Genomic DNA, 16,347 nt, shown 5'->3' on the forward strand with positions numbered 1-16,347 from the left:
TTTGCATTTGTAATTCAAAATTACAAAGGTATGAGTGTACTTATAGGAGCTTCTTTGGCCTGGGCAGCAACTAAAGTGATATTTCACGATGTGAAAGGCCCAGGCTGGTTTGCACAATCTGTCTGGTCCTTGATCATACTTCTGTTTGGAAACAGAATAGTACTTCTAGTTTTCAGTCACTTGTAATATCATTTCTTTCCCTTTCAGCTTTCATTCATTTCCTCTGATGTCATATTGGAAAAGATTAGGATGCCCAAAGATATTTGACCTTCCATAGGTAAATGGAACTTTATTAGCATCAAAATGCCATTTTAAGCCTATGTGAAAAAGCCAAAATGGTAATAAAACAGATATTGTTATAAGAAGTTGCTGATCTCTACCTAGACAGAAAGTGAAAATGTGTGCTTCTGGCAGGGGTCACTTTGGGGTGAGAGAGCAAGGCGTGTGGTCCCCAGTGGCCTCTGTCTCATTACAAGCAAAGTTTTCCTCAGGAAGGCCCTGGCCATTCATCAGCAGCCATTGTGCTGATGTAATATCGGTGGTCATTGCCTGGGCATTAGAGTACATCCACACAGCTTGCGGGGTCCCCAGGAGGAACCCATCTGTGGGACTGTATTACAATCATGCTGGTTTTATAGACGAGTAAACAGACCTGGAAAAGTAACTCGCCCGACAAAACACACAGCTAGGACATAGGATTGGAACCCTGGCTGATTGGAACCCGAGTCTGTGCTCTCCTGATAAGGGTTATAACTTTCCTAACACTTTGGCTGGATTATGAATGCCAAGTCCTATTTTTCAACCTGGAAAAACATCAGCTAAAGATAGACAGCATCATCATCACCACCCCCTACCACCACCACAACCACCAACACCATCATCACCACCACCTACTCTATCAGTTCGCTAGGACTGCCACCACGAAGCACCACAGACAACAGAAGTTTACTGTCTCAGTTCTAGAGACTTGGAGTCCAAAGCCAAAGTGTTGGCAGGGTTCGTTCCTTCTGTTTTTTTTTCTGGGTGGTCTTTTCACTTTGTTTGTTTGTTTGTTTGTTTTGACCACGCTGTGCAGCAGCATGTGGGATCTTAGTTCCCTGACCTGGGATCGAACCTGTGCCCCCTGCATTGGGAGTGTGGAGTCTTAACCACTGGACCGCGAGGGAAGTCCCTCACTTTTTTTTTGTTAAATTGAAGTATAATTGATTTACAGTGTTGTGTTACTTTCAGGTGTACAGCAAAATGATTCAGTTATATATCTATTATAGATATAATATATAATTATATCTATAATATATATATTCTTTTTCAGAAAGACTATATATATTCTTTTTCAGATTCTTTTCCCTTATAGGTTATTATAAAATATTGAGTATGGTTCCCTGTGCTATAGAGTAGGTCCTTGCTGGTTATCTGTTTTACACATGGCAGTGTGTATATGTTAATCCGAGACTCCTAATTTATCCCTCCCCCTGGGTTGGTACCTTCTGAGGCTGTGAGGGAGGGATGTGTTCCAGGCCTCTCTCCTTGACTTGTAGATGACCGTCTCGTCCCTGAGTCTCCTCACACTGTCTTCCCTCTAAGCATGTCTGTGTCCAAAGTTCCCCTCTCTATGCGGACACCTTCATATAGGGTGGATGAGGGTGAACCAATTGACTTAGCTTTGACCACATTCTCCACCAGCTTCCTCAGAAGCCAAAGGATCCCCAAGCCGACATCCAGGGTTGTTGGGACAGGACAGAGGAGGCGGCTGGGATGCATCAGTCACACATAGCACAGTGGTTCTCTTCATATTAGCATAGTATCATTTGGATGTTTTGGGAGTGGAGGGTAGGGATGCTTAACTCTACATTCCTACTCTGTAGGGGCACTTGGTACTCCATCACCAGAGACAGAGTCTGTGGTAACATCTTTCTACCCTCTTTTCTTCACTTCCAACTTTGGTCTTTAAATCCATCAGTCTTTAAAATTAGCCTTATCTTTTACAATGTCAATAGCTGGCAACGGATGATTTTGTAATATTTCTTCTGTCTATTCCTGAACGTATCTTGAAGATATTTCACCTGAGTTGTTGAATTCCTTTTTTTTTTAAAAAAAAAAACAACAATATTAAATGCTAAGTTCAATTTGGATTTCAAACCACAGGAAGAAGATGTTAAAGACTTTAAGCAACCATCACAGTAATGGATCTCGGTCCGAAAAACAAGACTGAATTAGAAAATAGTGAAAATACTGAAATTCAAAGCACAGAAGAAACTGAATTAATCTATACTTGTCCAGATGAAAGAAGTGAAAAGAATCATGTTTGTTGTCTTCTCAATATCAGTGACATTACACTTGAACAAGATGAAGAAGCCAAAGAGTTTGTCATTGGAACTGGATGGGAAGAAGCAGTGAGTATTTTCTTGAGTTAGGTCTCTTGCATGTCAGTGTTTTGACACAAGCCTTTTCTTTTACTATTTTCAAAAATAGTTACTATTGCCAAAAAAAAAAAAAATGTGTAAACGATGAAATATAGAAACCTTTTGGAACAGAGGTAGAATGTTAATGATGATAATAGCTGTACCTTTTATTGAGTATTTATGGCCACTCACTATTGGCAAGCACAGTACTGAATGCTTTACATACATCAATTCATTCACCTTCTCAATAGTTCTGTGAGGTAGGTATTATGTGAGGCATAATATTATGTGAGGCAGCCTCACTTCTTGGACAAGGATACCAAAGCACCCAAAAGGTGAAATGTGTCAAAGATCACCCAGGCAGTGGTCAAGGCAGGGCTTGAACCCAGCTCTTCTGGACTCCAGAACCCAAGCTACTTAACTTAACCCAAGCTACTTAATTCCCCAAGAGAACTGAGATTTTTATCCTGGTGGTTCTACTCAGAACCCTGTGGGTTGATTCTTAAACTATTCTTAGAATCAGTAATAGAAATACAGTTCTAAATTTAGAACTGTAAGGGAATTTGGTCCAATCCAATGATTCTCACTTGGTAGTGACACAACTGGTGGGGAGGGAGAGGGGATGCTACTGGATGTAGTGGGTAGAGGCCAGGGGAGCTGCTCCACATCCTACAATGCCCAGGGTGGCTCCCACCGCAAGAAATGGTCCAGCCTTGGGACTTCCCTTGCGGTCTAGTGGTTAAGACTCTGTCCTTCTATTGCAGGGGGTGCATGTTCGATCCCTGGTAGGGGAACTAAGATCCCACATGCCACGAAGCCAAAAAAAAAAAAAAAGAAATGATCCAGCCTTGTCTTACCTTGGGCTGCTGTAATAGAATACCATAGACTGGGTAGCTTAAGCAACAGACATTTATTTCTCAGTCTGAGGTCAGGGTGCCAGCATGGTTGGGTTCTTGGTGAGAGCCCTATTTCATTTTATTTTATTATTTTTTGGCTGTGCCACGCAGCATGCGGGATGCAGGATCTTTAGTTCCCCAACCAGGGACCGAGCCCTTGCCCCCTGCAGTGGAAGTGTGGAGTCTTAACCACTGGACCGCCAGGGAAGTCCCCTCCTTTTCTTATAAGGGCATTAATCCCATCACGAGGGCCCTGCTGTCTTGACCTCATCTAATACCTAAATGACCTAATACCCTAATACCTCCCAAACACCCACCTCCAAATACCATCACACTGGGGATTAGGGTTTCAACATAGAAATTTGCCGGGGGAGGGTACCCAAACGTGCAACCCATAAAAAGCCCCCAATGTTGGTAGTGCCAATGTTGAGAAACCTTGATCTAATTGGTTTATTTTATAAATATGGAAACTGAGGCCAAAATAAGGCAGAGTGACTCTACCCAAGTCCACTTGACAGTTGCAAGAATGTGTGTTCAGAGCCTCCTCTGGTGCTCTCTCTACTGTATGCCCCACCACCACCTTGTTAAGCATATATGACCTCCTATACACACACTCCCAGGTCAGGTAAGTCAAGGTGGTAGAGAGTTCTATTTAAGCATGGAAAACTTTCTAAGCTTAGAAGGTTCAGTTTACTATTCAAGGTAATTACTTTGAAATATACATCCAAGGGCTGTTGGAAAAGAATTTTCTTTTAATTGGAAAAATTGCCCCGCACCCCATGCTGAGAGTACGTTTGCTGTTCACACTCTGTCTGGTACGATCCTGCCACACCATTTCCTCCTGCCTGCTGCCTGCTACTCTTTGCTCTCTCTGCCCAGCCCCCGACCCCTGCCCACCCAGCCCTACCCCACCTCTCAGACAGCCTTGCCTCAGGAGGGGTGACTGAGGTCTGTCCCCGCCCCCTGCAAAGGCTGCCTTCCTGCAATGGCTCATGTCCCCCTGACCCTTTCTGTGCTGGTGCCAGGGACCCCTGGGCCGGCATTTAGAGGAGGACAGAGAACACTTTGCTGGTAGCAATTCGTGAGAGTTTCTTATGCTTGCAGAGCCAAGGGACCTCACAGGAGCCAGATGATGGGATGCCTCAGGGCTGCACAATGTTGACCCAGGCTGACCCAGTGCAGGAGCCTTTCCTATCACTACCCTGCTGTTTCTCCCCGTGGCAGCCTGGGGATGCCCACACCACTTGGCGGCTCTGTGGACAGTCAGGGGGGAGGCACAGTCACCTTGCACTGCAGCTGGGCTCGAAGTCCTGGCAGACATCCAGACCTTTTTGGAAACACCCAGCTTACCTGTGACACCTCACCTGTAAGGGCCAAAAAGGCAAGGTGTCATTGCCCCCTGCCCTGGGACTTGGATCCCCTGCCAGGCCTTCTGAACATCCCGGAGATGTAGATCCTCTGTATCAGCCTCGGCCCAAGGCTCATGCGGGGTGCCTTTTTTTTTGGCTGCACCTTGCAGCTTGCTGGATCTTGGTTTCTGGACCAGGGATTGAACCCTGGGCCTCTGCAGTGAAAGCGCCGAGTCCTAACCACTGAACTGCTAGGGAACGCCCATGTGGGGTGCTTTTTATTTTATTTATTTATTTTTTTTAAAAGGTGTATTTATTTTATTTTTTAATTAATTAATTTATTTTTGGCTGTGTTGGGTCTTCGTTGCTGCACGCGGGCTTTCTCTAGTTGTGGCGAGTGGGGGATACTCTTCACTGCGGGCTTCTCATCGCGGTGGCTTCTCTTGTTGCGCAGCATAGGCTCTAGGCACGCGGACTTCAGTGGCTGTGGCACGCAGGCTCAGTAGTTGTGGCTCATGGGCTTAGCTGCTTGGCGGCATGTGGGATCTTCCCGGACCAGGGATCGAACCCACGTCCCCTGCATTGGTAGGAGGATTCTTAACCAGTGCACCACCTGGGAAGTCCCTGGGGTGCTTTTTAAAATCTACCTTCCCAGGAATTCCCTGACCCTTCCGAAGCCCCTCCCCTGAGTACTGGGTTAGTAGGTTGGGGTGGGCCTTGGGAATCTGGATTTTGAAAAGCAGCTCAGGTGACTCTTAGGGTCAGGCAACTGGGGAGCCTTCGCTGACTCACTTGGGCCTGTTTAATAGATTCAGAAAGACAAAAGCTCAGGGGTTGCTCCACATTTTAGGCTCCCCTCACTCAACATCCCGTTAAGCCAAAGTTGGCCTTTTCCACACACACAGCCTGGAGACAAATCCCCTTGCCTGGCTGGAGGTGGGGACCAAGCGACTTGCCTCACTCCACCAAAGCCACCATCTGGAGAGAGGCTGTCAGCCTGAGGACCTGTTAGCAAATGGGCTGGGACCCTTGCTTTTCTGTAAAAGCTGGAAAACCACCTGGGGAGCCAGGGCCGAGAGCAGTGAGGTATGAGGCAATGCAGCATGGTCCTCTTGAAGATGCAGTGCCGACCCTGCAGCTCATGAAGTGACGGGGTTCCCAGAACAGAGGCAGAGGGAGGGGGAAGCTGGGGAAGATGTGCTCAGGCTGACTCAGCGTGCGGTGCTGGGCAGCGGCCTTGTAGCCGTCCAAGAACTGGGACTTCACTATGCTAAAGAAAATGGGTTTTTTTGATGAGAACATATTCAAGGCTTCAGCAGCACGGCTTTGGGAAGAGCTAGGCCTGTGGAATAAGAAAGTATTGGACTCCTATAGCACTTACTAGACTTTTTAAAAAAGTGATGCTGCAGGCTTCCCTGGTGGCCCAGTGGTTAAGAATCCGCCTGCCAATGCAGGGGACACAGGTTCGAGCCCTGATCCGGGAAGATCCCACCTGCCATGTAGCAACTAAGCCTGTGTGCCACAACTACTGAGCCTGTGCTCTAGACCCCATGAGCCACGACTACTGAGCCCCCATGCCACAACTACTGAAGCCCGCGTGCCTAGAGCCCGTGCTCTGCAACAAGAGAAGACATTGCAATGAGAAACCCACCCACTGCAATGAACAGTAGCCCCCGCTCGCTGCAACTAAAGAAAGCCTGCGCAGCAAAGAAGACCCAACGCAGCCATAAATAAATAAATAAAAATAAAGTTCCCTTTAAAAAATAAAAAAAAAAAATAAAAAGGGGTGCTTCTCGACACTTATGAATTTCTAACAGGAATTTGGGGAGCTGAACATGTGAGGTGAGAGGGTGTGGAGGGTGAAGAGGGGATGATGGGAAAGGGATGTTTTTCTGCAGGGGGAGCAGAGGCTGGCCCCATCTTCAGGCCCGGGAGACAATGCTTCTCCTCACAGCCTCTCCTCGTCCTCTGCTTGGGGATGCACAGACCTTCTGAATGTGCCAGGACTTGTTGGCTGTAAGGATATGTTGAGCCTCAGTTTCCTCCTCTGTAACCTGGATATCAGACTAAATTGTAGCACTCCTGTGAGGATTAAATGAACGAATGCCAGGAGATCCTCAGCTCAGTGCCTGGAACATAGTAAAATTGTGGGAGCTATTTTTGCTTTTTTTTTTTTTTAACATATAAGGTTGCCAGATTTAGCAAATGAAAACACAATACACCCAGCTGAACCTGACTTTCGGTAAACCTAATTTGTTTAAGTATATCCCGAATGCGGTCTTGTATTTTTATCTAACAGCTCTGTTTACCTGTGACCTCTGTGGCAGGGTCAGCCGGGGGACTCCGGGTGTGGCCGCGGGCATGGGGGTGCCTAGGCCATGCTGACCCTGCGTCTGCCTCTGCTCCTCTGCCTTTCCTTCAGCCCCTCCGAGCAGCAGTCTCGCGGGTGTGGTAAACAGAGCCTGCAGTACAAGAAAGCCTGGCAGGGGGGACAAGAACAAACAGTTTTGATTTCATTTGAATAATTCTGAATTTACTTTAATGCACATCTAAAAAAATGTAGAGTCAGCACATCAATGTGGCCATTTATAGATACTATCGCTTAGTATTTTCGTCTTTAAAAATACTGTTACAGATACTATTGCTTAGTATGAGGCTAAACTAGGCATGAAAAGTTAAAACTAAAACATTTAAGTGAATTTTTAGAGAAATATTGATTCAAATAGGACAGCCAAAATGGGAATGGGGCCAAAGTAGGGGCAACTGGAGTCTAGGCAGCTCAGCTGAGAGTAACACGCTGTTTCATTTGCAGGTCCGAGGCTGGGGAAGGATTTCTCCAACTGCCTGCATCTGGCCCAGGAAGAAGCTTAAAAAGGCGAAGATGGGAGAAAGTGCCAGTAGCTGCTTACTCTGTGTTAGCCTCTCCCAAGGGAGCCTGGAGGCCAGGCTTCAGTCGGAGGCGGGGAAGTTGGAGTCGGGGGCTTCAGCTCCGGCTGAGGCAGGGCCGGAGAAGGATGGAGGCAGCTTCTCCCAGACTCCGGGCCCCCCGCCAGGCCCCACCCCTGCCTACCGGGAAGTTAACAAGACCTGCTTTCCCACCTACGGTCAGGGAGAGAAAAAAAGTCTGCAAATAAAAGAGTTTATTTGGTGCCTGGAAGACTGGGCCACTCCCGAGACTGTGAGGGGCAAGGACCCCGGAAGCCCCGGCGCTGACGGAAGTGCCTCCGTAGCAGACTCCTTGACTTCCAAGGCCATTTTAGTTCTACCTGCCCTGAAGGCTTCACCCCCAAATGGCTTGGATGTGCCGGGTAAGAAGAGTCAGAACTTTTTCTTGCAGCTGGAAGAGAAGGGGCCGAGCGTGGCGAAGGATGAGCGTGTGGCTTGTGCATATGGAGTGAAAACAGTTGACGGGACAGGTGAAAAGAGACCCGTTGAGCTGGCCAAGCACCACAGGGTGAAGGAAACACAGCCTTTCCCCACCCCGGTGGCCCGGACATCCCTGCTGGCCGGTCCCGAGCCCTGCTGCCTGCCCTGGTCCCTCCTGCCTGAAAAACACCTGGTGTGCCCTCCCCAGCACAACAGTGTTCGCTATCTCGCCACCTTGCAGCTTGTGCAGAAACAAGGAGCGCAGAACTACAAAGCCAAATTCAAAGCCAGGGAGCCGAGACCTCCGGTGAAAACCCCGCAGCGCGTTCTCACAGCGGCCAAGCCGGCAAACAGGCCCCAAACGCTGGAGACCAAAGTGTTGTCAAGACCTCTCTTGCCATCCCTCACGGTGAGCAGAGTTGTTATGGCCGTTCCCACTCACAGACTCCTCTGAGTTGCCACAATATAATTCCCTGGGAGTAAGCACTGTCTTAAAGTTGTTCATCTTCTCTTCCCTCTCTCCCTCCTGCCCCAACCCCAGTCTCTTCCTCCTCCTCCTCCTCGTCTTCTCGTACACTCTTCTCTCCCCCTCTCCCCTGGTGCTTTTTTGTAATATAATCAGGGGAAATTGAACCTCATTGCATGGGTTTTGATGTGCTCTCAAAGCCCCGATATTTATGTGTTACCTGCTACTATTGCTTAGCCATTTACAAAATGCAAACTGGTAATGCCAGTCTCAGCCTCTGCCTGACTTATCTCTGCACTGGAAGACAAGTGGATGGTGGGGAATCTGAAGGGCCTCCCTCAGGGATGCCCCCATGCCAGCCCTGAGCCAACCCGCAGGGGCTCCTTCTGCCCCCTCAACCCCAGTGCCTTAAGCCAAGGGTACTGGGCGTGTGTAGACCATATCGTTTCTTGATCTTTTGAACCTGGCAGATGTCTGTCTGTTGCCCCATTTTCTCTTGCAACAAAGATCTGCTTCAATAGAAACAATGTTATAAGAGAAAATTCCAGCCTGTGTCCAAGTGAATATCCTCTGTCCAAGGTGGCGTATCCTTATATTATATCCATGGATGTACGGTATCCCTTGTTTCCTATATGTCCCAGATTTCATATATTATAGCCTCATGCTAGTCTCTTGTGTCTGGGAAGTTTTTCTTACCATTCTACAAAATTCATCTTGGGAGGCAGGTTAAGAATAATTATTATTTTTTTAAATGTCACTGTGATTATTGTCAGCATACATGCTTCCTCCAGTCTTACCTTATAACTACTATTTGGGAACTCGACAACCCCAAACAGACAAGTATGGAATGGGGCTGTGACTTTCTTCCTTCTTCCATCGTTCCTCTCCCCTCATTTTACCCCAGTGCATATTTCCTGAAGTTGTATATAAATTAAACTTTTGTAAATGAGTTATATTTTAAATGTGAAGTGACAATGCTATGTAGAGAAATGCTCTGAAGAACCATTTTGTAATATGCATAACCATTTAGCCGCTCTGTAATTACATAGTTGGCATGTGCTTAAGGTAGGTTGTACTTGAACTCTAGGCTTTCCATCTCCTAAATGATGGGCAGACAGAATATATGACTCTATTTGTAAACATCTGCTTTCCATAACTGGTCTTTGTGATGTCTTGTCTGTTTAAGTTTAGGTTTTTTGGTTTTGTTTTGTTGGTTTGTCCTTACAAAACACCAGAAATGCAGGAGTGACTATAGTACAACTGTCACTGAAAGGCGTATTTTGCCTTTTGAGGTCATACACTTTACAGTCTAGAAGCAGTTTTCAGGTTCTACTCATTCTTTCTTCTCTGAATGAAGAAACCATCTGGATTCATCCCCAGGAAGAGGCCCTGATTTCCCACTGTGTCTGGACAGTGGAGGTCTTGGACCCAGTACTGTTTGAGGACCCTCCAGCTCTGGCAGCCTGCCCACCTAAGTCAGTGGTTTTTCAAGCCCCTCTTTATAAGCTGCAGAATAATGAATAAGATCACTATGTAAAGCAGTCAAAAGTGTTTGATTGGGAGGGAAAAAGTATCCACCAGTATGAGGGACAAAGCCCACCTGCTCAGCCCAGATGTACTTACCTGTTGAGATCTTGAGGCGATTTGAACTGATCCAAGTTACAACATAATGTTTTTTTTCTTAGGAAAAACTCATTTATTGAGATAACGGTTATAAATTCTGTAGCTTTGGGGGTAAACATATAATAATTTAGAATTGAGGAGAGCCAGTTTGAACAAAGGAAGGGCCAAATTTAAAGGTTTGTAGTATCTTTTTTGAGCAAATAATTTGGTCAATGAAATGTTGACTGGAAGATCCCTCTGTGAATAGATAAGAATGCTTTGCATTTGGCATCTTTTTCTTTAGGTAATTATTCAAGTACCTGTTAAAGGCCCTCTGGGATCTTATCTGTGTTAGCTGTGGTTTAAATTGTTTCTCTGCGGATAGTCACTCTAGGCCTTGTCCCAATTTCTATTCAGATTAAATCAGGACATCCCAAACTGGTCTTTGATGTCCAAGTTTAGATAAAGGCTAAATGTTGACTAGAATGCAGTTCCCCTTAGAGTTCTAGGTCACTAACAAAATCCTGCCATTTTAAGGAGTTAAGCATGTTATAATTCAGTGCCAATGGCCCTCTTCCTACCTCCAGGTGATGATCTCAGTTAGGTTTTGGTTCCTCTAGTCCTCCCCAAACCAAGCATGGAGGGCTCTGTGTTTCACCCCTCATTCTGTTATGTTTGGCTGTCTCATTAGTAAAGCTTTCCAAACCCCTATTCTTTTTTGAGGTTTAAAAAATCACCGAGTGGAACTGTGGCAGCACCCGACAGAGGGCTCCTGCAGGGCATGAGGTCAACTACTGGGTGAGGCCAGGCTGAGGTCTGGGGATGCTCCTGGGCAAGGGCAGGGCCATAGGGGCTGGAAACCTCAGAAAGACAGAGTATAGATCTGACGGAGAGACGAGGGACAAGGCCAAGGGGAAGCCTAAGTCAGAATAAGACCCGGCAACATTTGGACAAGTATGTAGGGCTTTGGCTACTCAGGGAGACTTTCCCTAATTTTTATGGTCTTTTTATTCTGGACTTTGCCCCCTATTGTGAAATTTACCTGTACTTCCAGGACCATGCTATAAAATGACTTGAACCCAGAATCAAATTTGCTTTCAACCTCTCCCGAAGTGCCGGAGCCCCAGCCCATCTCCCTGAGGGCTCCCCCAGCTGGCCAAGCAGGCCGAGCTGCACAGATGGAGTCCTCGCATCTGGGACTTTTTGGGTGTCTGGGCTTGGGTCCAGTGCAGCCTTAGTGCTGCAGTTTAGGGGCTACGGAAAAGTCAGCTGGGGAAGAAACGGGCTCCTGTGGCTGTGATTGAGGGCAGACGAGGGTGGTCCCTGGTACCACGGGCAACACTCTCCCACTGTCTGCCAGGCTAACTGGGGCACTGGAGCCAGGAGAGATTCAGTGCTGTGCCCTCGATGCCCAGGCTAAACTCTGACCTGAGCTCCACTAGCCGGTCACACGATACAATAATTCCACTTGAATTGGCAAGGCACTGTTCTAAGAGTTCAAAGCCTCTTCTGGGTATTATCTCTTTTTATCCTGAGCAAATTCATGAGGGTCAGGGATCATTTTCTCCTGTGACCCAAGGAGAATCCAATCAACAGAGAGCTTGTGTTTAGTCAGGCCTGGTGTGCACCTCGGGCATCTGAAGGTGCCAACTTATCTCCAAGGTGAGGGAACAGCTGGGGCACTGGGTGGAAAGTATCACATAAGGCAGGAAGGAAGGCTTCAGAATGTCATTCCTTCCTGTAAGATGGGAACAATTTGACATAGGATGTGGTGAAGATGAGGAGGTAATGTATGTAAAACAAATCAAGTAGAGGTTTGATCTGTGGTTTTCCTGAACGTGGTGATCAGATCAAATACAGATGGCTGGATCATTTCCCTTTAATGAATGCCTGGCTGTTCAAAATCATCTAGAAATCCTGTGGGCACGGCCAGCTGTCATTTGGAGTCTGATGGGTCTTCACTCTTTCAAAGTCCTCAGAACTCAGCTTCCTAACTTGTCGGCTCAGGGTCCTTGCTTGGGACTCCTGTTAATCCATGGGCCATCTTCATTCCCTGGCCCTTTTCCTCATCCTGTTTTGCTTGAATTTCCACTGCACCAGTCTAAACACCATTGCTCTGCAGATTTATACCGTGCCTCTCATACTGATTTTGTGTCACTTTGAGGTGTTACAGCAAAAAATTTACTTTTCAAGTTTAATCTCCCAGAACAAAGCTATTGTATATCTTCCTGAATACAGTCTTAGGATAACTCCAGTGCAACAAGTAAAACTAGCACCATCATCCTTTTTCCTAGGAGCTGAGAACTAGACTTTTTTTTTTTAATAGCCCAGCTTTGCCCCTGGACATTGTTGACTGCTCTATAAAATGAGGGGATTAATACCTAGGGTCCTTCCTAATTCTGTCATTTTAGTGCAGTTAACTTGCCTGTAAACATTACCAGACACTCAAAATGTGAACAGTTCTTTTTGTCACAGATTTGCGATCAGATTTCCTCTGGATGCTGGCTTTTGTAGTGTGAAATTTAAAAAAAATCTAAATGAATTTCAATTTGTACATTTCAAAAGTTGTTTATAGTAAAAATCCTAAAGAGATTAAGAAAAAAAATTTTTTTTACGTAAGACTATGAGAATTCAATTTTACTAACACATTCTTTATAAACAACGCACGTACTTTTTTTTTTTTAAAGACAATTTTTTAGAGCAGTTTGAAGTTCATAGCAAAATTGAGAGGAAGGTACAGAGATTACCCATATGCCCCCTGTCCCCCCCCCCCCCCCCGACAGATGCACAGCCTCCCCCAGGATCAGCATCCCCAGGGTGTGGACATTTGTTACAAATGATGAACCTACGCCGACATGTCATGATCACTTAAAGCCCACAGTTTACATCAGCGTCATTCTGGGTATTGTACATTCTGAACACATACTTTTTTTTTTGGAAGTTTTGAATTTTATTTTATTTTTTATACAGCAGGTTCTTATTAGTTATCTATTTTATACATATTAGTGTATACATGTCAATCCCAATCTCCCAATTCATCCCACCACCACCACCTGCCCCCCACCACTTTCCCCCCTTGGTGTCCATACGTTTGTTCTCTACATCTGTCTCTATTTCTGCCCTGCAAACTGGTTCATCTGTACCATTTTTCTAGGTTCCACATATATGCATTAATATATGATATTTGTTTTTCTCTTTCTGACTTACTTCACTCTGTATGACTGTCTCTAGATCCATCCATGTCTCTACAAATGACCCAATTTCGTTCCTTTTTATGGTTGAGTAATAGTCCATTGTATATATGTGCCATATCTTCTTTATCCATTCATCTGTCGATGGGCATTTAGGTTGCTTCCATGACCTGCCTATTGTAAATAGTGCTACAATGAACTTTGGGGTGCATGCGTCTTTTTGAATTATGGTTTTCTCTGGGTATATGCCCAGTAGTGGGATTGCTGGGTCATATGGTAATTCTATTTTTAGTTTTTTTAAGGAACCTCCATACTGTTCTCCATAGTGGCTGTATCAATTTACCTTCCCACCAACAGTGCAAGAGGGTTCCCTTTTCTCCACACCCTCTCCAGCATTTATTGTTTGCAGATGTTCTAATGATGCCCATTCTAACTGATGTGAGGTGATACCTCACTGTAGTTTTGATTTGCATTTTTCTAATAATTAGTGATGTTGAGCAGCTTTTCATGTGCTTCTTGGCCATCTGTTATGTCCTCTTTGGAGACATGTCTATTTAGGTCTTCTGCCCATTTTTGGATTGGGTTGTTTGTTTTTTTAATATTGAGCTGCATGAGCTGTGTGTATGTATTTTGGAGATTAATCCTTTGTCCGTTGATTCGTTTGCAAATATTTTCTCCCATTCTGAGGGTTGTCTTTTCGTCTTGATTGTAGTTTCCTTTGCTTTGCAAAAGCTTTTAAGTTTCGTTAGGTCCCATTTGTTTATTTTTGTTTTTATTTCCATTACTCTAGGAGGTGGATCAAAAAAGATCTTGCTTTGATTTATGTCAAAGAGTGTTCTTCCTATGTTTTCCTCTAAGAGTTTTATAGTGTCCGGTCTTACATTTAGGTCTCTAATCCATTTTGAGTTTATTTTTGTGAACACACATACTTCTTTAATGTTCCAATGGCTCAGTTGATATTGCATCCACAGCAATGCTTAAAATTCCACTCCACCAACTGGCCCTATGCCTCGGGCAGGACTTTTCAACCTTCACTGTTGGCATTTAGGAGCTGGATAATTCTTTGTGGTGGAGCTGTTTTGTGCATAGAGGGATATTGAGCAGCATTTCTGGCCTCTACCCACTAGATGCCAATAGTCTCCTGCCAGTTGTGACAATCAAGAATGCCTTCAGACACTGCCAAGTGCCACTAGGGCAAAACCGGCCCAGGTGAGGACCAGTGCTTTAGGGAATTAGTTATCTAGAATCCTAGAATTAGTTATCTAGAATGCCTCTGTTTGCTGCTTCCCTGACAGCTTTACTTACAGAGCAAGCAGAAGCCCTGGCACAGAGGCAAAGGAAATGTGGGAGATGTCCTGCCTGCTTCATCCTGGAAAGCACAGGTGCTCTCAGTTTTGTCCTGGTCCTTCAGGGCCTTCTGGGGGCACCTGCCCGGTTTCCCTCCTGAAGGAAGCGACTCCGGGCCTGCTTTTCCCTGAGACCGTCTCTCTCAGAGTAACAGTAGGGCTCATTGAGCCAGCGCCAGGAAGAGCTGTTGGCATTCTCTTATCCTTCTTTTAGGAGAATGTGCATTATTGTTTTGGCAAGGTTTTCAAGAAAATTCTAAGATGTTAAGTTGATGTATTTGCATTTAATGGCATCATTCAGAATTCTCTACTTTTTTAACCAGTACCCTCCTCAACTTCACTGCTTGTGCTAAATCACTGTGAATATTGAGAGGCAGCCAACACTATGTATGACCCTCCTCAGTAACCGCTGGAAAATCTATACTTCATGTATATGTGTGTGTGTGTGTATATGTATATATATATATACACACACACATATATATATATACACACACACACATATGAAAATGGCTTTCTTCTCCCATTTGGCTCAAACTACAAGCCTTTCTTCCCTATGTATCTTTTAAAATGAAACAATTTCTCGCTTATTAAAACTTGAAAACTGCTAACTTGAAAACATAGCATAAAACTAGTCTTATTTCCAGCACCACAGGAGGGTTAGGACTATTCACTGTCTGTAAATGTGAAAGAACTCTCAGCAATTTCATTCGCTTTAACCTCTGTATGTGCTCTGAAGAAAAGTAGAAATCTAACTAATTTGAGATAAAAACCACTGGTCCTGATAACTGTTCATGACTCTGCGAAGGCTTAGTTTCGTGGCTATTCACCCAAATCCTCATGACTGACTTTTCTAATGTAATTCCAGGAAAATGGGATGTCAGGGAGATACCATTATGGCAGCTAATGAGAGAACTTGAAATCTGAAGGCTTACTCCTTAGACAGACATCTCATTAGAGAAATGGGATTTAAATGGTTTTAAAATACACCACATCTTACCAAAAGAAAAAGAAAAAAAAACTGATACCAGCTTACAATTCATTAATAAGTACTAGACTCTCAAATATAGCTAAACAAAAACTATTACCACAAACTGAACTAAGACAATATAAACAGCTCCTAAAGCATAGTTTTCCAAAGTTTGAATGGTTTCTCAAAAAGCATACTATAGAAATCTTAATTTTTGAAGGCTCACTTTTTAAATAGGGAGAAGTCTTTGAAGAGCATTTTAAGGTTAGATATCCTTTTGTGATGTTAATTCAGATGCATTGACTCCTGCCAAATTTTTATTGCAGCACGAGCTCTATGTTTTCTGAAGTCACTAAATTTCTCATTACAGCACAGGAAAAGGAAGATAAAGTAGGAGAGAGATCAGTTCAAATTCAGTCCTAAGCAGCAACCATGTTTGAGATGCAATCATAAAACCAAATATTTCACCTAGGACATGGAAAAAGCACTAGATCACCAGAAAGCAAAGAGTAAAAAGCTGCAAGCAGAAGCAATAAGAAGATGCCAAACTCGGAACAAGGTCTTATTGACACATAATATGCTAATCAGCTCACTCCTTTAGGCCAAAAAAAAAAAAAGTCTTTGTTCACATAGGTAACATATGTATTTTTGAGAGTAACAAAGTCACCATGGAGATATATTTTTTTAAACAATTTTTTATTTTCTGAAATATTTGACTATTTCACTGATAAACTAAAAAAGAATATTTAATTTTGTTGT

The 16,347-nt window shown here is 44.6% G+C and overlaps 1 protein-coding gene across 2 annotated transcripts; it reads left to right on the forward strand.

The window, feature by feature from the left end:
- Positions 1 to 2,183: 2,183 nt before the first annotated feature.
- Positions 2,184 to 15,982, forward strand: C19H16orf46 (chromosome 19 C16orf46 homolog). Of its 2 annotated transcripts, XM_068529035.1 has the most exons (3): positions 2,184 to 2,393; positions 7,460 to 8,422; positions 15,959 to 15,982. In XM_068529035.1, exons 1-3 carry the CDS (start codon positions 2,184 to 2,186, stop codon positions 15,980 to 15,982), a joined length of 1,197 nt encoding a protein of 398 aa, XP_068385136.1. The 2 variants fall into 2 exon arrangements, with proteins under 2 accessions (XP_068385136.1, XP_068385135.1); XM_068529034.1 differs by lacking the exon at positions 15,959 to 15,982 and having other exon boundaries at positions 7,460 to 8,467.
- Positions 15,983 to 16,347: the final 365 nt, after the last annotated feature.

The sequence above is a fragment of the Eschrichtius robustus genome, chromosome 19, assembly GCF_028021215.1.
Source record: "Eschrichtius robustus isolate mEscRob2 chromosome 19, mEscRob2.pri, whole genome shotgun sequence".
NCBI lineage: Eukaryota > Metazoa > Chordata > Mammalia > Artiodactyla > Eschrichtiidae > Eschrichtius > Eschrichtius robustus.

Coding starts and splice junctions, on each gene's coding strand:
- C19H16orf46 (XM_068529034.1), top strand. CDS start 2,184: ATGGATCTCGGTCCGAAAAACAAGACTGAATTAGAAAATAGTGAAAAT. Junction 2,394..7,459: donor GAACTGGATGGGAAGAAGCA/GTGAGTATTTTC, acceptor TTTCATTTGCAG/GTCCGAGGCTGGGGAAGGAT.